The 21,975-nt window shown below is 37.5% G+C and overlaps 1 protein-coding gene across 1 annotated transcript in view; it reads right to left on the bottom strand.

The window, feature by feature from the left end:
• Positions 1-6,045: 6,045 nt before the first annotated feature.
• Cngb3 (cyclic nucleotide gated channel subunit beta 3) overlaps positions 6,046-21,975 on the bottom strand; it is a 139,011-nt gene continuing 123,081 nt past the window's right edge. Inside the window, exons 16-18 of the mRNA XM_038348355.1 lie at positions 9,962-10,108; positions 9,440-9,614; positions 6,046-6,306 (exon numbers count right to left, since the gene is read on the bottom strand). Coding sequence (XP_038204283.1) covers positions 6,046-6,306; positions 9,440-9,614; positions 9,962-10,108 — 583 coding nt within the window. The remainder of the gene's footprint in view (positions 6,307-9,439; positions 9,615-9,961; positions 10,109-21,975) is intronic.

Genomic DNA, 21,975 nt, shown 5'->3' with positions numbered 1-21,975 from the left:
CTGTTTGGTTCTTAGCAGTTTTGTATTCCACCTTACCAGAATTGTTTCCTTTTAAAATACTTTTTCTTTAAACAACTCATCTTGATTGTGTTTTTATAGATTTGTTATTTATAAGTGCTCTGATTCTGGCAAATTAAAGTAATCCATACATTACTTTATTAATTCATACTGCAGTGTGAAATAAAAGCATTTACAACGTCTAAATTATCTTTTATAAAACTCTTATTTTCAGCACTCAAATTCATTTCATGCTATTTTGTTTTTTGTAATCAAATATTTATTTTCCCTGTTGTGCCACTATGTGAACAAATGCCATTCATTTTTAAAATGAAAATCTCCAAATTGACTTTCGTTTCTTTGTAACACATATGTACACGATCATGCTGTGCACAGATATGATTTCTTACGTGCATATCTTCAGAAATAGTCTTCCCATGGGTCTAGTCACCTCATCCATTTTTTTTAAAGGTCATTAAAATTTTAAGTCTTCTGAGGAATTTCCAAGTGTTCACTTCAGACAACTTTTCCAAAGTAGATTCGGGGCCTCATTGCTGCCTGTGCTGCGTTTTGACTTGCTTTGCTCCTTTCGTGTGTTTCCTAGAAAGCCATCTTCAAGAATGCTCTCTAGTCTATTTTTCATGAAGGTGATGTAAGGTAAGTTAGCAGCTGGGTGAAAATTGTGAGCAGTGTGTTGCTGTGGATGTCACAGTATGTGCATAACTTACCATCCATGAATTCATGTCACGTGTATCTTCTGTGTGAATTCCCTTTGGATAAAGTTACTTCTTGATGTAACATGGCTGTGTTGTTTTCATTTTTATTTCTCCACCTCTTACCAAATAATAGAAAATGGGACTGGGGGATATGGCTCAGTGCATAAGGCCACTTGCTACATAAGTTTGAGGATCTGAGTTCAGACCCCTAGACCCCTATAATAAGCCATGCATAGGCACACGGACCTAACCTTAGCACTGGAGGGAACAGATAAAGGATTTCTGGGACTTGTTGGCTATTAGCCTAGCTGAGAACTGGCAAGCTCCATGTTCAGTGAGAGGCCTTACTTGATGGAATAAGACAGAGAGCAGTAGAAAACACTCAGTGCCCTCTGCCCTGTGCATCCTGCACACACACACACACACACACACACACACACACACACACACACACACACACTCATGTACCATACATAAGAGAAATTAGAAATAAATAGAAAATTAGTCTAATTTTGGGTGCCATTAAAAACTACATAGGCTGAGTAATTTATAAATAACCCATGTGGAAAAGTTCAAGAGCATGATGCAGGCATCTAAAGGGAGCCTCTGCTGTGTTGTAGCATAGTAGAAGGGCAGAGAACACGTGAGAGGAAGAAGAAACTGAGCGGAGCTTATCCTTTGCCTCAGGACCCTACTTCTGAGTGATGGAAGCATTGATAACTGAACAGGCTGAGAACTTAATGGTAACTGATAAAGGTTAAACAGCAAATATGAAGCTACCTTAGGGTTTGTGTTGCTGTGAAGGGACCGTGACCAAGTGACTCTTATAATGGAACACATTTCACTGGAGTACCTTACAGTTTCAGAGTTTTAGTTCATTACCATGGTGGGGCTGGCAGAATGCAGGCAGACAGGGTATGGGAAAGGAGCTGAGAGTTCTTCTTCTTGATCTGCAGGCAATAGGAAGTGAACTATGATTACTCTGAGAGTGGCCCGAGCATAGAAGACCTCAAAGCCCATCCCCACCGTGACACACTTCCTCCAACAAGGCCACACCTGTTTCAGTAAAACCACTGTTCCTAGCAGTGCCATTCCCTATGAGTTTATGGGGATCAACTTAATTCAAAACCACCCTGGCCCCATAAGTTTATAACAATATCATGATGTAAAATATATTTAGTTCAACTTCAAAAGTCCCCATAGTCTAATCTTAGAGTCTCAACAATGTTTAAAAGTCCAAAGTCTCTTCTAAGAATCATGCAATCTCTTAACTGTAATCCCCTATAAAAAAATCAAAAAGGGTCATATACTTCCAACATATAATGGGACAGGATATACATTACCATTCCAAAATGTAGAGAAGGGAGCATAGTGAGGAAATGCTGAACCAAAGCAAGACTGGAAACCAGATGGACTAACTCCAAACTCCATCTCCATATTTGATGTCAAAATGCTTTTCAGAACTCCAACTTCTTTCAGTTTTAGTAACTGCAGCATACTTCTTTCTCCTGGACTGGTTCCACTCCCTGTTAGCAATTTTCTTCAATGGATATGCCATGGCTTTGGTGTCTTGGGGTCTCTAAGGCAATCCAGGCGTCACCTTCACAACTTCACATGACATCTAGACCTCCATTCAGGGAAACATTTAGTTGGGGTGGCTTATAGTTTCAGAGGTTGAGTCCGTATAGTGGTTTGAAAGGAGATGGCATCCAAGGGAGTGGCACTATTAGGAGGTGTGATTTTATTCAAGTAGGCGTGGCCTTATTGGAGGAAGTGTGTCAGTGTGGGTGTGAGCTTTGAGGTCTCCTATGCTCACATTCTGTGTGACACTCAGGCCACTAACTGCTGGCTGCAAGATGTAGGACTCTGTTTCTCTAGTACTATGTCTGCCTTCATGCTGCCATATTCCACCATGATGATAATGGACTGAATCTCTGAAATGTAAGTGAGCCACCCCAAATAAATGTTTTCCTAGAGTTGTCATGGTCCTGTGTCTCTTCACAGCAATAGAAACCCTAACTAAGACAGACCACTAGTGAGGTTTCATCCTGGGGGGCTTTCTGGGCATACAGAAGCACTCAGTCTTAGGGGAAGGATAATGCTGGAAAGGTTTTATTTAGGTGAGGCATACTTGAAATTTTCAAAGACTTAAAGGGCTTTGCATTTTCCTCCCTCCTTAACATAAGCTCAAGGGCCTCAGAGAATGCTGTTACCAAACTCAATTCTGGCCACAGTGGCTCTCAAGTCAGGGAGTTGGCAGTATCACCTGGTATGACTCAGCTGATTGATGAGCATAGACTATTCAGGTTCAGAAAAGACAGGCACATGGGTTACGCATAGAGGAAGAAAGCAAAAATAATATTTGAGAAACTTCGGATATCTAGATTTTGACTCTTGGCTAAGGTAAGAGTGTGGCACTTATGGTGTAGTCTTAGAAGTGCTAAACCTGGTGGCTCCAGATTCAGTTTCTACAATGAATTTTTTGTAGTGAACTAGATGGTTTGCCAGGTCCATCTCATTATATAACTGACACCCATGGGTTCTTAAAATCTAAATTTCTTGCACAGATTTTGGTGGCTGCATCCCAAGGCAAGGTGTTTGATCCTTGTGTAGGTTTGAGCAAATAAGGGGTATGAGTTGGACCTGTGATGCTATACAGGGTTCTTTCTCTTGATGCACTGTTTTTATGGTCTTTTTAGATGAAATTCCTAGTGCCAGTATGGGATATCACCTGTGAGTTTTGGTCAGTAGACCCTTCAAGCCCCAAAACTCTTCAGGCAATGCCACCATGGCTGCTTTCCCAACAGAACTAAATGGTAAGACCCTATTTCAAAACACTGTATGTTCTGGTTTTAGGACAAAGAAAACTGACATTGAAGCTGCTTCCCTGAAAGCCACCTCTCATAGTGTCTGAAAGGGCTAAGCAGGCTGCTACGGTAGAATTCCCGCCACCAGTATTACTCAGTTGTGAATTTTCCATGTTACACCAACAACTGACTGTGTCGTTGCAACAGTGGCATGTCTGTAACCAACCACTGTGTGATTACTGTGTTCAACTTTGGAGAAGTTCCTTGAATTGGACAGGGAATTTCATGTTTATTTCAAAGTTCCTATTCACTCAATTGCATTTTATTAGTCAGTTATTTTATCTAAGAAAAGCAAAACTGAACAAAAATACCACTGTGGCTTTCCTTTTATTTTAAGCATTGAAGTACACAAACAAACAAAAAACTGTTTTAGTTGATATAGCAGTTGCACAACTTCATGGGGTACCACATAAACAGAGTGTTGTATTGTGTAGCCTTTCCTGAAAGTTCAGAAGATAATCCCTTGAAGTAGAATCATCATGTTTTGAAAGACAGTTATAAGAGAGTGTATGTGGCCATGTTTGGAAGCATAATAAATACATAAATACATAGGGGAAAATTGGGGTTCTACCTGAAGATCTGAAAAGCAAATCAATCAGCCACTGGCTCTTACCTCAACCTCAGTGTGAAATGGCGATCCTGCCTCCTGGAATCTCAGAAGGAGACTGATGTCTGAGAACTGTCTCCCCCGTCTTATATTCCTTTCTAGGGCTGGAATTAAAGTCATGCACCACTGGGATTAAAGGTTTTTGTTACAATTACCAGGTCTATAAAACTGAATAGTAGGACTCTTTTTACTCTCAGATCTTCAGGCAGTTACTAAAATACATTTGAAATGCCACTACAGGCACAGATTATTTTCAGAATCTTTTGTTGATAATATTAACTGCTATTTAAAATACCAACCAGACATTTATAAAACCTAGGTGGCAACTTTATCAAATGATACCTTTTAAAAATATTTTTTATTTTCATAAAGCATGCTAAATGTATTCATGTTTTACAGTTTTGAGCAAATTTGTTAAAATTTTTTGCAGAGTGCTATTACAATAGCCATCTTCTGGGACTTGGAAACAGTCATATTACATAGAATTCAACATTACATACTAATGGCGATCATTAGAATAAAAATTTGTGTATATTATGACTTTCAATACTAGCCTGGCAACTTTGGCCTTTTCTCAGCTAACTGAGGTCTGAGGACAACCTCCTAAAGTGCACTTAATTAATCTGAAGGTTTTGTAAATAGTTGTACATGTAGATCCTGAAAATTGTAAGGAACTGTTAATCTAATGTGCACTGTATGCCCTCCTAATCTTACACTTAGTGCTAAGTTTAAAACAACCAGAAATTCCAATCCAGTACCTTCTGAATGAAACTAGTGCTTAAGGAAGAGTCTGGAAAGTGTTACAGTAGCTTTGTATCAAAATGGAGGCGGTTTGACTCCATTCCCCACCAGTTGGGCCAGAGGACTTACGAGTGCTGCCCTTTAAGTTAGCATACAAACACTGAAATTCATTTGGAAAGGGACCCAATTTTTCCAGCATGTTGCTGCAATCTAATTTTGCCACAGTGTGATGCTGCCAACGGGTTTTGCCATATGAAGCAGGATGAGCAAGGCTGCTGACATGGGTGAGTAGAAGAACATAAAGTCCAAGTAAGATTTTTCTACAGTGCACCGTAAGAGCAGCAGCGGGCAAGTTCTTAGAAAAAGGGTTGTGCCTCTATGAGGGGGTGAGATTTCTTTTTACAGCAAGGGGGAACTTATATTTTTGTCCTATCATCTGCAAGAGGTCTTATTCTGGAGAGATAGGGGAGAACCCCACTGTTTTGTTAATTTGTAATTCTTTCTGGCTCAAGTTGTCTTTCTTGAAGTGGGCGGATTGAGAAGGGCACCGCTGGTCAGGTGAGTTAGGCTCTAAAGGGGTTCACCGGGATGAGGCTCTAAGTAGCAGAAATTCTAAGACCGGATCATTTCAATGTCAGCTGCTGGACTTAGTGACTCACAGTCCTTGTTGAAGTAGGAACCACTTTACTTATGACCCATTTTACTTAAAAAATTCATGCCTCCCACCGTACTTAAGAGGTAAGAGTCTATGTTGGATATTTGGCCAATATTAACAGTGCTGTGCCAAAACTTGCCTAGCATAAAAGTGTAGGCAGAAATGACAGTAAATCACACTAACATTAAGATCAAGTTTATCAAAGCAAAGTGGGACAAGAAAACATATCAGGAAGAAGAGAAAAAAAAAATATCTACTACAGACATTTAAAAGAAATAGAAATTACTCAAAGCTCATGACGGTAGAAACTAGGGCTGGTCGGTGAATAAAACCATTCTCAGATAAGTCCTGGAAGTTTCCAAGGGTCCCAGTGAGGTTAGTTTCCCTCATTAAGTTAAGCTACAATCCTTACTACCATCTCTTTGGGAATGGATTAGATTACATCTGAAGATAATCAAACGCTTATTGCTTAGCCTTGTCTTTGACTTCAATAGTCAGAACCTCTTCCCCAGTCTCAGTAGCAGGAGCCACACGAATGAAGAGTGATTGGTAGGCAGGTCCCCTGGGGACAACGCCCTTTTTAATCAACTGGGGCCTTTCCTCTGCTGTAGTAGAACTTACTCTGCAGTTGGCCCTGTCCAGTGCTTTTTCTGCTGGCTCTGTTCCTTCATCTTCATATTCTTTTCCTTTCTGCTCTCTTCCTTTTGAATTTTCACCTGTTTTCTAGAAGAAGCCATGATAAAAAACTAGTGTTGAAACCATAATTGATATGTTAGCGTCACCACCAAACGCCACTGCGATGCAGTGAATATAGGAATCATGCCAGTCTGCTGCACACTGTCATTTCTTACTGTTTCCATGATTGATTGTTTGTGTATTATGTTTATTTCATGGAGATGATATTTTAAATGTTTATTTTTAATAAAAATATACAATATGAAATAGAAAGCCTGGCTTCCTTCCCAATCATGGCAGAACTTCAGAAAAAAACCTCACATCTCTTTTCTTGTTTAATCTTCTTAGTCTCATAAGTATTTGAGCTATTTTTCTTAATTTACATTTGTGTGTGTGTGTGTGTGTGTGTGTGTGTGTGTGTGCGTGGTAGTTCATATGCTACATGTGGAATTTCCATGTGGAAATTGAGGACAACTTGAGGGTACTGATTCTTTTTTTTAATTTTTTAAAGGCTGTAATGTGGTCCATTGAGTCACATTTTCCCCCAAGTCCATCTTGTTTCAAAGCATATATATATATATATATATATATATATATATATATATATATATTCTAATAAGCCATGGTCATTCAATAGGATGCATGGAGTTATTCCATTTTTTGTATCTGTTGAGGTTTCCTTTGATACCTAGTATATGGTCAATTTTTTAGAAGGTTCCATGAGGTTTTGAGAAGATATAGTCTTCTATGTTTAGATGGAATGTTCTACAGATGTCTTTTAAGCCCATTTGAGTTATAACATCCATTAGTTCCCTTATTTCTCTGTTAAGACTCTGTCCGACAGACCCATCCAGTGGTGAGAGTGGGGTGTTGAAGGCTCCCACTATTAGTGTATGGGGTTTAATATATGATTTAAGCTTTAGTAGTGTTTCTTTTACATATGAGTGTGCTCTGGTATTTGGTTCATAGATCTTCAGTATTGAGATTTCCTCTTGACTTATTAGGGCAGTGGCTCAAGCTTGATCCCTCTGAGGTTGCTCCCTCATACCTGCTCCTGTGGAGGTTGTTGTCTGGGCTCTGCTCTCAGGAGGTCACTTGCTTGGGCCTTTTCTTGTAGATGTCCCTTGCTGAGGCCTCCTCCTATGGAGGTCCCTGCCTCGACCTGGTCTCGAGGAGTTCTCTAGCTTGGGCCTGCTCCCTCGGCAGTCACTCCCTCATACCTGCCCAAGGGTATTGATTCTTTCTTCCACTATGTGGGTACTGGATTGAACTCAGGTTGGTAGACTTGGCTGCAAGTACTTTCTCTCTGGCCCCAAGCTATGGGCTTTTAACTAGTTCTATTTATTAGTATTATCTGTAGAAATCTCACATTTTTAGTGCATGCATTTCTTTGCAAATTATTGTGTTACTGTAAGTGAGGCATTTGGCTTTTTTTCCCCACACTGTTAAGTGTATAATTCAGAGATCCAAGTTTTAGAATCTTAAAATGTGATGCTATTATAATATTTGTTTTCCTCATTTTCTGGAAGGTTCATGGCTAACCATTTCTAAGTGTAGGAGAGAGTATAAAAACTACAAAAAGTTAAAATACCTGTTCTATTTCTAAATATCTGTTTACACAGATATTATGAGCATCAAAGAAAACAGAAACAACAAAAGGAGAAAAAGGCAGCATGATTTCATGGTCTTTACATTCCTAGGAATTACCAGATAGCTCAGTGTAAATCTGCATGTTTATTAACAGCTTGCACCATAGTTCATTGTGACCTAATCCAAATTTGTTGACTGGGTCTGTTAATGACACAGATGACTTGATGAAATATGTAGGACTATTTACATTTTTAATATTTTGTTATATGTTAACTGAATATTTGTTAGATTTTTGTGAAGATGTTGTTAACTGGCATGCTATTGACATGATTTATACAGTTACGTTTCTATGTGTATGTATTTGTTATTATGTATTGTGAAATGTCCCCCATAGAGTCATGTGATTAAATACTTTATCATCAAGTAGTAACGTTTGGGATTGTAGAAACTTTTAGGAGGCAGAGCTGAGTCTTGGAAAAAAACCGAGTCTTTGGAGGTGGGCCTTGGGATTCTGTAGCATGGCTCCACTCTCTGCTTACTCTTTGCTTCCTGTATAATGGAACCCTCCGGTCTCCTCTCCTGCCACCATGCTTTCTCTACTGCTCTGGACTGTAACCCCTTGAACAATAAACCGTATCACCTCTTCCTCCCTTAAGTTGCTCCTTGTCAGATATTTTGTCATAACAGCATGAAAATAGCAAAAATGCTGTGATTCCTGTTAATTCTTGTGGCCATGCTTTTACTACTGGTGTTTGTTTTATCAAGTTACCCTGAACACTGAAGTTACAAATATAACCATTGCTCCCAGGAGAAATACAGGGTCAGTTTCCTATGTTTTTTGTCAACTGATTAATAAATAACTTTATTGATTGTATGTTTTTCTTTATAAATACATTATTTAATATATCAAACTAACCCATGAATTATGCATTCCCACACTAAACTCATAGATAATTTCACTGTAACTTGTAACTGGAGTAAAGATTGAAATACTATATTTCCTGTCTCAGTGATATCATAAAATTTTATATTTAGGAAGTTTGGGCAGTTTCCAAGTACTATTGTTAGTACAACAAAATCACCAAAAAATTAAATTAAAAACTCAAAACTACAAAATAAAACAAAAAAATCCATGGTAACAAATAGATTGCATTGGTCCACTTATTTGCATAAGATTCAATTAAGAAACAGAAGTGAACGAGGTAAACCTAGTTGATAGTGCATCAAATTTCCTCTTTTTTTCTTTTAGTATTTTACTGGTAATAAATGACCCAAAAATGTGTGTTGATTTGGGAGCTACCAATAAATTATAGTAAGAAGATTCACACATATAGAACACATGAACAATTAAATTTGAGTGTATTTTGGATATGTATACTAACTTAAAGTGAACTAGTTATGATTTCATGTAATGATAAATGGAGGTGAAGTTTAAATAATAAATGCCAATATAAAGCACAATTGCTAGCATTAGATTAGCGCAAATTGCCCCAATGTCTGAACTAGATCCTGCCTGGATGTACACCACACAGCATTTCCTCTCTTCTGCTCCTAAGCCTCCCATTCTCTGTGCTACCATCAGTCTTGTTACCTGAGTGGTTTGTGCTCTCTTGCCTTTGAGGAGTCTAACAAGATCTGCTTTTCCTCTGCTTCCCAAGAGAGCTTTAAATATTTTGGGTGTCTCTTCTTTTGGTGGGAAAAGAAAGGCAGGTCCTGTCCTTGGAGGGGTTGCCCGTGTGCTCTTCCCATTCTCTCTTAAAAGAACTCTGGAGACAAGAGAAGAACATTTTTTGAGTAGCTCTGTGACAGCTTTCAAGAATTCTCTCTGAAAAATGGTAATTTCTACCACCCATGAATTTTCAGTGGGTACTTACTTTCAGTTTGAGGACTATCTCATGAAGAATGTTGTAATTTACTTCATGTAACACAATTATCCTCATCTTAGATTTTATGGGCTAAAAACAATTTTCTCCACTCCCTCTATATAGTATCTCACGCTGTAGTTCAATCTGGCTTGGAACTTGTTTCAGTCCTCCTGTCTCAACCTTCCAAGTTCTGGGATTCTAAATGTGCACCACCACACCTGCTTCTACTGGGGCTTTATAGGTCATACCTGGCTTTCTTCAGAAGGAGTTTTTTAGAAGATGGATAATGCTGTAGAATTTCTTGAAGAGTCTTTTTGTCCAGAATTAAAAGATTGGCAAACCCGTGGGCCACCACATCTGCAGTTCGACGGTTACCTCCCCGTTTTGCCAGGAGGCTGTGGGATAGAAAAGCAGGTCTTTGGTAACCAGTTCGCTCACCCTCCATTGATTTTCCTTTTAACTCTCAAACAAAAATTGCAAATTTAATTATTCAATTATACATTTTAAATGTGGTATCACAAGGTAAATTTGTAAGATGTTGACTTTCCTTCAACATAGTAAGTTCTTCCCAATGGGAAATACAGAATCTTCGGCAAATACTGTGTACTTACTGCCTTTAGTCCATGGGTCATTTTTATTGTCAACTTGACACATTCTAGAATCACCTGAAAAAGGGAATCTAAATGAGACATTGTCTAGTCAGGGTTTATCTTGCTTATGTTAATAGAGGTCAGAAGACTTGCCAATGGGTGGCATCATTCTCTAAGCAGAGGATCCTGGACTGTATAAAGAGTAGAGAAACAGAGTTGAACATTAGCATGCATGCATGTGTTCATTGCCCTCTGTTCTTTATTATGGATTTAATGTGACTGGTTGCTTTCAGTTTCTACTGCCTTAACTTCCCTGCAATGGTGGACTGGTATGTAGAGTTGTGAACCAAATACACCCTTTCTTTCTTAAGTGCTATTGTCAAGGTATATACCACAGTAACAAGAAGCAAAATGAAGAAAGCATTTTATTTTAAGCTCTCTGAACACTTAAGACACCACTTACCTTAGAAAAGACATAGTTATTCATCTCAGATATCTGAAAAGCTCTCTTCCCAAGAGAATTGTGAAAGATGGCTATTGTGGTAGTTTGAATGTGACTGGCCCCATAATCTCAGAGTGACTGGCACTATTAGGAGGTGTGACTTGATTGGAGTGGGTATGGCCTTGTTTTAAGAAGTGTGTCACTATGGGATCAGGTTTGAGGTTTCCTGTGCTCAGTCGACTTCCTGTTGTTTGCAAGATATAGAACCCAGCTACTACTATAGCACCAAGTATGCCTACATGCCGCCATGCTTCCTGCCATGATGATAATGGACTGAACCTCTGAAAGTATAAGTGAGCCACCCAACCCAATTAAATGTTTTACTTTATAAGAGTTACTGTGGTCATGGTGTCTCTTCACAGCAATAGAAACCCTAACTAAGACAACTGTATCACATACTTTTCTTACTGAGAACTGTACTTTTAAAATAAATTTAAAATAAATACCAGTGAATTACAAACATTCATGCTCTGTATTCATCTGATCTCCTATTTGTGGGAAAACACTTTGTCAGAGCTTTATCCCTGCTGAGGAAGCTATATTTTCTTTAGTGCACCCCTTCTAGTCTTTTTGTTTCATCTAAGGGATGGAAAGCAAAACAAGTCCTGTGAGATGGAGAATTAATCCCATGCTTTTAGATTATTTCCTTTCCTCTATACCTTATGTACTACATAGGACTCCTATGTAGTAGTGATAACTTGCAATGGAAACAGATAACTCCTCTGAAGTGTGGTCATTAATGGTGAAAAAGAGAGAGCACAAGAAAGAATGTGAAGTTCTTGTCACCCACAGCTCTGATAAACATTTATCACAGCTCCTAGTCAGAGTAGCATAAAATTTGATGCTAAATGTTCATTTACCTCAGTTCCTATTACCTCATTCCTAGCTTTCAACAGAGACAATTACAAAATACATAACAAAACATATGTTAAAAAAAGGAGATGGCACATGTTTTACAATTCATAGACAGAATTTTTAAAACTCTGATTATTATGGTAAGGAATATAATGAAAAGAGAATCATTGAGGAATAAGTAACAAAAACAGGTGAAAATTCCAAGAATCTAAAAGAAATACAAGAAATCAAAAATGCTATAACTGATATGAAAAATGTTTCTGATGGACTTGGAAACAAGTTGGCCTGAGAAAGAATCAATGAACCTGAAGATAATAAACGCTCTCCATACTGATACATAGAGGAGCAAGTAGAAATGAACTAGGAACACAAAGAACTAGGGATCATTTTGAAATATGGGACATACACATAACCAGAATACCAGAAGGACACAGAAGAAAAACAGTAAGCACATTCCAAGCATAATAGTCAACAGTTTTCAAAAATTAATGCCAAATACCAAACCATAGAAGTAGAGAGATTGGATAACACCAGAGTAGATAAATAATTAGTGCATCTCTATGCTGGCATTGGGGATGTTTACTTCTATAGTAGGTGACTATTAATACAGAGACTCACAACAGGCCAATGTGCAGAGAATAAGATACTATAGAGTGCACAGCTGTAAATGTATATAACTTACCCCAAAATTTAGGGATCATTATGGGATCAAGAGGGGACAGAGGATTCTAAGAGATGGATGTAGTGGACATTTTTAGTGAAACAGTATTTGCATACATGACAGAACCACTGCACACATGAACTCACAGTGGCCATGATTGTATGAATAAGTCAGCAAAAAATGCTAGCATGAATGGTGAAGAGGCTCATGAAGTTCCACTCCCAATTGAAGACCTACAGACAACTGACGGCTAGTGGTGGAGGGAGAGTCTTTAGGAAGCTAATCAGTCTCCAGCAGGTGGTTCCATACCCATGCCCATTAAGTGGATTCAGTTGACTTAAAATAGAGGCCATGAAGTTGAGAGGGAGAAATGGAAAGGGGTTTAGGAAAAGGGACAGAATCAGGGTTGACTTGATCAAAACAATGTACATGTATGAAATTCTTAAGCACTAAAAAAAGGAAAAGGAAGGATAACTATAACAAATAAATAAAAAACCCTCAACTACCCTTAAAGCATATCATATTCAAACTACAGGAAACCAAAGACAAACACAAAGAATAATCTTGAAAGAATGTTAAAGGGGGAAATACTTAAGCTACACATAGACCTGGACCACAGCAGATTTCTTTCTGTAAATCAGTTTCATCTCTAGACAGTGGAGTGAAATATTCAATGTGGAAAAAAAAGCCTATGACCTGTAACTCTCTATTTAGTGAAAGCATTCTTCAGAAATGAAGGAGAAACAAAGCTTACTCAAATGAACAAAAATTGAGGGAATCCATTCCTAGGAGACCTGCCCTGAAGAATATGTTCAAAGAATTGTCAAGAGAAAAAAAAGCCTAGAAACTCAGGTCTACATAGCAAAGGAGAGGAGTAAATGAAGGGAAATAAAATATATTTCTCTTGTTATTATCTAGGAGATGATTAAGTGATTAAGTGGCAACAGCAGTGTGTGCATGTGTGCATGTATCTCTCTCTCTCTCTCTCTCTCTCTCTCTCTCTGTGTGTGTGTGTGTGTGTGTGTGTGTGTGTGTGTGTGTGTCGGTAATAACAGATGAATGGGCAGATGAATGATAGTGTCCTGGGGTGAGGAGGGAGGAACTGTGATAAGGGGCACTCTACACATGAAGTATTACCTGAAGGCAGACCTAGACTTAGCTTAAAATATACATGAAAACTTTAAGGAATGATTACTGTTTATAAAGTTTGTGCTTTCATTTTGAGGTTGGGCAACACTGGGTAGCTGTGCCTGACTTCAAAACTGAAATACTCCTGCACTACCTCTTGAGTAGGGTTATAGGTATATGCCACTGTACCTTGCTAATAATAATAATTATGTTGAGAAAGGAGAGAGAAATGAATCATGAAAAAATGTTCAACTGAAGTCGAGTTGGGTTGGCTACTGTGGTACATCCTATAATCTAAACATTTGGAAGACTGATGTAGGAGGATCAAGGATTCTAGAACAGCCTGGACTGTATAACAATTCACCATCAAAACAAAACGAAATAAATCTAAACAAAAACAAAACAAGAAACAAACACCAGAGCAGAAATAAAAAGGTTAGAAAGAGAGCCTAACAAAGTTGGGCACTTTGCCTGCATCTCACATTGAAGATGGGGGCTGGGGAAGGGAAGCTGAGGCTCTCTAAACCACTGAAGAATGAAATTACTCCTCCAAGACAGAATGCATGTATTTAGAATCCTTCAGTGTGACTGCTTGTTTACTTTAGTCAATAACTGCTTTTCCAGAAAGGACAAAAGAAACAAATTTTACTCCATCTATGTAAATATCCATGCAGCATTCTACGCGTGAGTGTATGTGTGATCTATACCTAGCTAACTAGCTATCACCCATCACAGTATCTGTGAAAATCATCTTTTTAATAACTCATCTACCCTAGTTTCTATCTGTCTTTCTATTTTTCTATTAAGTGGGAGAACATTGGTCAGATAAGGTAGTTTCAGTCACACTCCTGTGGTTTTTAATACAAAGTAATCAAGTAGTTAGACAGGAGAAGATGTCATTGGGAAGTTTAATCTGAACCCCAGAGAACCCCAGTGAGCAAGCCAAACTATGTGTGAACGGAAATAACATATTTAAATGTCAGGCTATTTTGAGATTTTCAAGCTTTAATTAAACTTGCATACAGGTTGCATGTTTGGAGTGCCTGATGAGTTTCTGAACGGAAGAAATAATAGTCTGTCTGCCAGATGGATTTTGCCCAAACTCTCTCAGCAATGTTTAAAATAGCATCTTTTTTCCCCTTTTATCCACAAAATGCTTCCCCAGAATTCCACTGGTGAAAAGTTTTACTCATTAAATTGCTTAGTAAGAAGGCCCCTCCCTCAATATCCACAGCTCCAAGTAGAGTTTCCCAAAGGCCCTGTGCCAGAGGACAAATAGCCAGTGCTACAGTTAAATGTGTCCAGGTTAAAAAGAAGCTTGTACTGAGCAACAGTCGAGGAAATGAAGGAATCTTCTAATCCTGGACCCATTTGTTCCTGTGACCTTAGAGAGCTTAAGGGTTTTTTTTTTCTGTTCATTCATCTGAAAAGGCTGCAGGATTAGGAACCAAATCATCACCTTATATATCCATTTATGAACACATTACTAATCACTTTTGCTGAAAACAGAAGCCTCTTTCTCTGCTACAGGAAACTGATTTTCCTTAAAAGACTGGTTTTTGTGTTCTCGTGGTATTCAGACATGAAAGGGTTCAACTGGGCAAGACCTCTTTGTGAATTCTTAAACCCTAGTTTGTGATATGCAATTAGACATTCAGAGCTGGATGCAGGAACCCAGGTATTTCTGTGAACATATTCCAGAGACTGTGTTTAGAGGAATTGTGTAAAAGTCATTTGCCAAAGGGGACACACCGTACACATACACATACACAGACACAGTAGACAGACAGATACACACACACCTGTTGCTTGAAAGCGTTTCCCGACATTCATGTATTATAAAATCAATCCTAAATTGATACATTAATACTATTTGGAAGTGGATCCTTTGGGTGACAATTAGGTCATGTTGGCAGGGACTTCATTAAAATAAGGAGCTCCAGCAGGGTGTGGTGCCACAAACCTTTAATCTCAGCACTAGATTAGGTAGACAGAACACTGAGTTCCAGAGCAGCCTTGTCTACACAGCAAGTTCAAGGTTAGGCAAGGCTATATACTGAGAGCTTATCTCAAAAAAAATAAAAAGAAAGTTGCTTTCTAAAAAGAGTCAGCATACTTGCTCCCTCAAACATGATGTAATACAGCAGCCATCTCCAGAGTCAAGAAAAAGGTCTCAGCTGATGCCACTACTTAGACATCACTGCTTGGGAAGAACTTCAGAGAACTAAGAGGCAGAGGCTTTCTTTTTCTTGGAAGTTATCTAGGTTTGAGTATTTCATTAAAATAACAGAAAATAGACTAAGACAAACCTTTACATATGCATATATCACATATACTAGCATCTCAAACTATGGGCTATGAACCTGAATATGGTCACATGATTGAATTGAGTGGCTGTGAAAATTTGGCAACAGGAAAGATTTCTGATCATACAACAATTAATTCAAAATCAAACACACAATGGATCAATCATGTGACTTCAATGGTTGTGCCATACAATACTGACACGTGCTTGCCAGAAACATCTCTGTCAGAGTCAAGACAACTGTGTATTATGAATTAGCATGCTTTACTATTCATACAAAGTTTTATGCATTATGCATCTATATAAACATAAGAATTTAAAAATAGAAAAAAGACCTAAATATTTTTCTACCATCATTACTCAGTATCTAAGAATCAAATTAATACTGTCTTTGAGTTGCATGGGAATCTTTAATTTATAAATTTCTATTGACGTTGCATAACAGCTTTTAAGTAAATTTTGAGATGGAATTAGGCAGAATTTTCAAGAATTTCTGGAATATCCATAAACATGGTCCTCTCAGTTTGTATTATATAAAGTTGTGGATTTATACTCTCAGCATTAATGAATATGAAATTACAATATCCATCAACTTTGGAAACAGTGTATATGCCCCCTGTCATTGGTTTCAAATATTCAATGAGGATTTAATGTTGTAGAAGTAAACAAGAATATTTAGCTCATAAATATGAAAATTTGCTTTTACCTTAATAAATGGTAAACATAACAAAAATTGCTTGTTTTAACACAAGTAATATTTCATTATATTAAGCATGAGGCAACCAAGGTCCAGGGAGACTTAATTCTTAAACAAAAGTCATATCTATAGAAACACACCACATTATTTGAATGTAGTTTACCATATTTTGTTTTTTGAAAGGCACTCTTACAGAAAAGTACAACTGGAGATAATAAAAAAGATGACAAAATACTATACTAATTAGAAAGACATTGAATTACATCCAAGCAATGTTTTTGTTTTTATAATTCTTTGCTGTGAATGGTAGTGCATACCTGTAATCTTAGCATGCAGAAGGCAGTGGCAGATGGATCTCTATGAGTTTGAGGCCAACCAGGTTAACAAATAGAATCCCATGCCAACCAGGGTTACATAGTGAGACCTGGTTGTTGTGGAATATTAACTGAAGACGTGTTACATTTGTTTATGCTGTGGAACAGTTGATTAATAATGCAAAGATGCCTTGCATTCTTTTATGTTGTGTTTAACTCTGTGTTACTTTGCCTGTCTAAAACACCCAATGGCCTAATAAAGAACTGGATGGTCAATAGCTAGGCAGGAGAAAGGATAGGTGGGGATGACAGGCAGAGAGAATAAATAGAAGGGGAAATCTGGGGAGAGAGAACTGGGGAACAAAAGGTGGAGGAAAGGAGGAGGTCAGGGGCCAGTCACCCAAATACACAGCAAGCCACAGAGTAAAAAGTAAAGAAAGGTATATAGAATAGAGAAAGATAAAAGCCCAGAGACAAATGGTAGGTGGAATAACTTAAGTTAAGAAAAGCTGGCTAGAAACAAGTCAAGCTAAGGTCAGACATTTATAAGCAAAAATAAGTCTCTCTGTGTATTTATTTGGGAGATGGGTGGCAGGCTCTTGCAAAAAGAAAAGAGTAAAATCAAAACAAAGCAAACAAACAAAATACAACCTGTCTTAGTAAATAGGCATTTTTATGATTATCAGTAAATACTTGATTTTCATACTTATTTAGTATACCTACATATCCTTGGTCATGTAAAAAAAGTCACAGGCTAAGAGTCATGAGTGAAAGAAGTTTAAGAAGCCTTGGCATGTATACTATGCATATGTAAGTGTGTACAAGTATTTTTTCAGAAAAAGTTGTAATATACAGGTAAGTCCCTAATCATTTACCGATTTCAACTTTGCATCAGTGTGGTCACACATGAAATTATAAAATTGTGTACTGAAGTTACAAAGTACAATGTTGTTGGAGTCCTCTGAATTGGTGCAGTGCACTATACAGCTCTCTGTAGTAGAATCACTATATTTAGAAACACTCACAGGGGACAATAGACTATAAAAGAGTAGGTGCTGAATGTAGAAACATAAGAAAAGCAATGGGAGAATAAGTAAAATTTATTTAAAAGTTAAACTTTGTCACTGGGGGTGGGTGTTTAAATTTGGCATTAAGTCATTTAAACTATAAAGTAAATACTTTGAAGATAGTCAGAAATATCTGCTGGAAGACTTAACAAAGAGGAACTCTATGAAGTGGTGGAAGGAGCCATATTCTCTGAGTAGATACAAGGGAGAGCATAGAGAAGGCTTTTGGTGCTGGCTATATATTGTTTTCAAACACAATTCAGTAAGAGTATCATGCTAGGTGGAGCAGGGTCAGTCTGTACAGTGTATTCCAGAAACCCGGCTCTCTTCAGGTTGTTCTGCAATTATCCAAGAGATCACCATTTTGCATATTTTAAGAACTAATAATCCTCAAGCATTTCACTTTTTTATGGTTTACCTGTTTATTAGCTCAGTTCTGGGGACTGAATTGGACCTTGAGCATGCGAGGCAAGCAATGTACCTTGGAACTGCACATCCAGCTCTCTATTTAGCTTTGATAAGTAGCTTGTTTTGTGTGTTTGAGATCATATATAAATAATTATTCTTTGGTGTTCAATCCTTCAGGAAAAGATTCAGAACTCACAGTATAAATTGAACAGTGGAAAAACAGGCATAAATTAAGAATATGTAAAAAATATCTGTGTAGACATGACATGCACCATAATGAGTTGGTCACAAAGCTGATATGGTGAGCTGATGTTACAAAAATGATTAGCATTGGTCCTCAAGTTATTTTTAGCTAGGAAAAGAGTAAGTGCATATGAAGACAGTCGGACTAGCAAATATTAATATTATTGATTATTGATAGGAGAATCCCTAGTTAACATTATTCAGTCTTTATTGTGAGCCAGAGTTTGTAAGTTGTTTGTGTATATTAATCTAAATAATGCTTTACAGTCCCATAAGATAATTATGCCTCACTGTGGTTGAATTTGGCAGAGGTAAAGGAGCAGTTTCAGACAAATGCTTTCAGACAAGACTAACCCATAAATCTTGGCATGGAGCCTAAGTTTAGTCTGCTGTCTTACACAATTCAGAGGCATCAATGCTTTGATAACTATAGGAAATAGAAATATTTCTAAAATAAAGACATTTCTAAGCTGAAATGTATTTTCTTATGTAGAATTATTTCCTACAATAAAAATAAAACTAATTCTAGATGCCGTCTGTGAGGAAAGCATCAGATCCGGTGTTGAGAAAGGGACTAAAACTTCAAATATTTGTTCTCATTAAGCAAATTTCCAGCTGGGCTATATTTGGGGACAGGAACTCCGATCACCTCTGTGGACTTTTTCTGGGACTTTGTCAGTCTTTTCAGGAAACACTTTGTTCCCTGACAACTTTCAAACTTGACTAAGAATAAATTCTTACAAAACTTTTGCTGGTGAGCAAACATCAGAGGATGCGCTGGGGTCACCTCTTCCTGAGCATCTTGCTCTTTGCAGACACTTTGATATTCATCAAGTATGTGCTAACTGGCAAGTGCATGTTAGCCTAAAATAAAAAAATGTTTTTGAAGAACTGTGCACTTGAATTTTTAACAAAGTTGGAGAATTTAGATTTCACAACTGTCAACTGTCTGGTTCAATTTTTTTCTGTCAGGTCTTGGGTTTCAGAGTTGAATTGACCATAGCCAAGTGAATGATGAGTGAAGAATCTGGGCAAAGACCAAAGGAGTCCAGTGTAATAGAACAGTATGCACTATCAATTTATAATCTGCAAATTAATCTCCCTCAAAGTATCAAAGGTATACTTTACAAGAATATTTTGGTAAGAAAATACTTATCAAATGAGAGTACATTAGCCTGTTTCTTTGGAATCATAGTGACAATTTCATTTTTTTAAAAAATAAAGCTTTTTTTTGGTGATCAATGATTCCTTTAGTTTGTGTTTAGTAGGGGTTTTGTCCTCCATAAGTTATGACAGATAGTATACAATTGGTGGTATACGTAATATACACACACACACACACATATTGAGACAGACAATCAGGTCTACAAACAAAAACCCTTTCAAAAACACTGTTTAGTGTTACTTATATGTATACAATTTCAGGACTAATTATTGGGTATTGGATAATCAATTAGAGGACTTGTCCTTGTTGAAGACTATACATATTTAGAAGTGCTTTTCTTTTCAAAATTAAGCACCAATATTTTCTTGCTTACTGATGACATTAAGTTGGTTTGATAGGTTCTTGCCATGGCCTAGGATCCATTGAGTGATTTGGTCCGAAAATATGGTTTGCTCTGAAAATATGAGGACCCGAGTTCAAATCCCAGGCACCCACATTAAAAAACAAACTGAAGACCAGGCAAGGCTGAGAGTGACGGTAACCTCAGCTCTGAGGTACAGAGATAAGCAGATTCTCAAACCTCACTGGCTGACCACCATACCTGAAAATGCATGCTTCTGGTTCAGCGAAAGACCCTGGCTCAAGGCAGTCTGGTGGAAAGTGATGGAGGAAAATACCCAATGTCCTGTTCTGGGTTCTGTATGAACACACACAAGTGCATGCACATACACTGTCATGTGTATGTCATCACAGAGAGAGACATAGATTTCATCATTACAGTTAAAATCCAAGATATGAATTAATTTCAAGTCAAGGGTCCCTCCTTGTATGAAAATTCCAGTGGAGCTAATTATATCATTCTTATTGGTCTTAATCACACATATACGTCGGTGGACATTAGGAAAAGAATGAGGCTGTTTTGATAACATGTGTCAAGGCCTGACTTGGGGCTAAAGAGACCACTAAGTGCTTAAGAGCACTTTCTGTTTTTCCAGATGACCCGAGTTTGGGTCCCAACACACATTTCAGGTGGTTTACAACTACCTATAATTCCAGCTTCAGAGAATCTGATACCTTCTGATCTCCTTTCTGATCCTGAAAGCATGTGGCTTACATGTATACAGACATTCTCACACAAACACAAAAAAGAACTATGCTCCTTGTATATATATTCCAAATGGCAGTAAAGAGCTGACTTTAGCTTTACATTGAGTCATTTCCAAAGGGATCTTGAGAATATTTGAACAAATGTGTAAAAATGATACCAATTGTATAATTGTCCACAGGAGTATGGAGTGGCAAAAAGGGTTCTTTACAGCCATAGACCACAGGATGGAAAGTGTGCTGAAAGTGTAAGTATATTTTCAAATTCAGGTTTTGTTCATGTTTGAGATAGGAAAACATTGGAAATGCAGGGTTTTGTTCCCTAGTATAAAGTATTCTTTTTTTTTAAACAACATACTTTTTTTGTTTTTAGTTTTTTGTTTGTTTTGAGACAGGGTTTCTCTGTATCTTTGGAGCCTGTTCTAGAACTTGCTCTGTAGACCAGACTAGCCTTAAACTCACAGAGATCCACCAGTCTCTGCTTCCCAAGTGTTGGGATTAAAGGCATGAACCACTAGCTCCTGGCAGTTTAAAGTATTCTTATCCTTGCTAACACACATTCTTACTATCTGCCTTTCATAAAAGGAAGACAAAGTTAGAAAAATGAATAACAGATATTTCAATTAATTATTAAAAATACAAATGTCTGGAGACCTAGATGTTTCTCTGGTATGCCACTCTTTAAAAGTTGTCCAGGAAAGATATGAACAGAATGAAGAGAAAAACAAAATTGCTTTCAAAATATAGGACCTTTTCACAGTGATATAGATTTAGTATTAATAAAAAACTAATTCCTCAGAATGTGCAGTTTGACTAGAAAAGTCAATTCTTAAATACTTTAATAAAAACTAATGCTCTCAAAACCATCCACTTCTGAATAACTTGTAATATGTGATAATCAAAGAAGCAGAAAGCAAATGAAGTGTAGAAGGTAAATGATCACATTTATGAACATGAACTGGCTCCTAGCAAAGGAATTCACTTAGCAAATATTTATTAGCTACCTATTCTCCTCCAGGTACTATTTAGAAGAATGCAAATTAGAGCAACTTATTAAAATTCACAACAAATGAAAGAAAATAAAGCAAGGTCAGCAATGCTGTGGGAGGAGAGCTATATATTGTTAATTGTATTGCATATGGGTTCACTGGTTTTTGAAAATTATCTTCTCACATACTTGAAGAATTACAGAAATGCTTCTATCTTTTACCCTACTTATTCCA

Source organism: Arvicola amphibius, chromosome 11 (genome assembly GCF_903992535.2).
Source record: "Arvicola amphibius chromosome 11, mArvAmp1.2, whole genome shotgun sequence".
Classification (NCBI taxonomy): Eukaryota; Metazoa; Chordata; class Mammalia; order Rodentia; family Cricetidae; genus Arvicola; species Arvicola amphibius.
The sequence above is the reverse complement of the archived record's forward strand: the minus strand, read 5'-3'. Positions and strand labels throughout refer to the sequence as shown.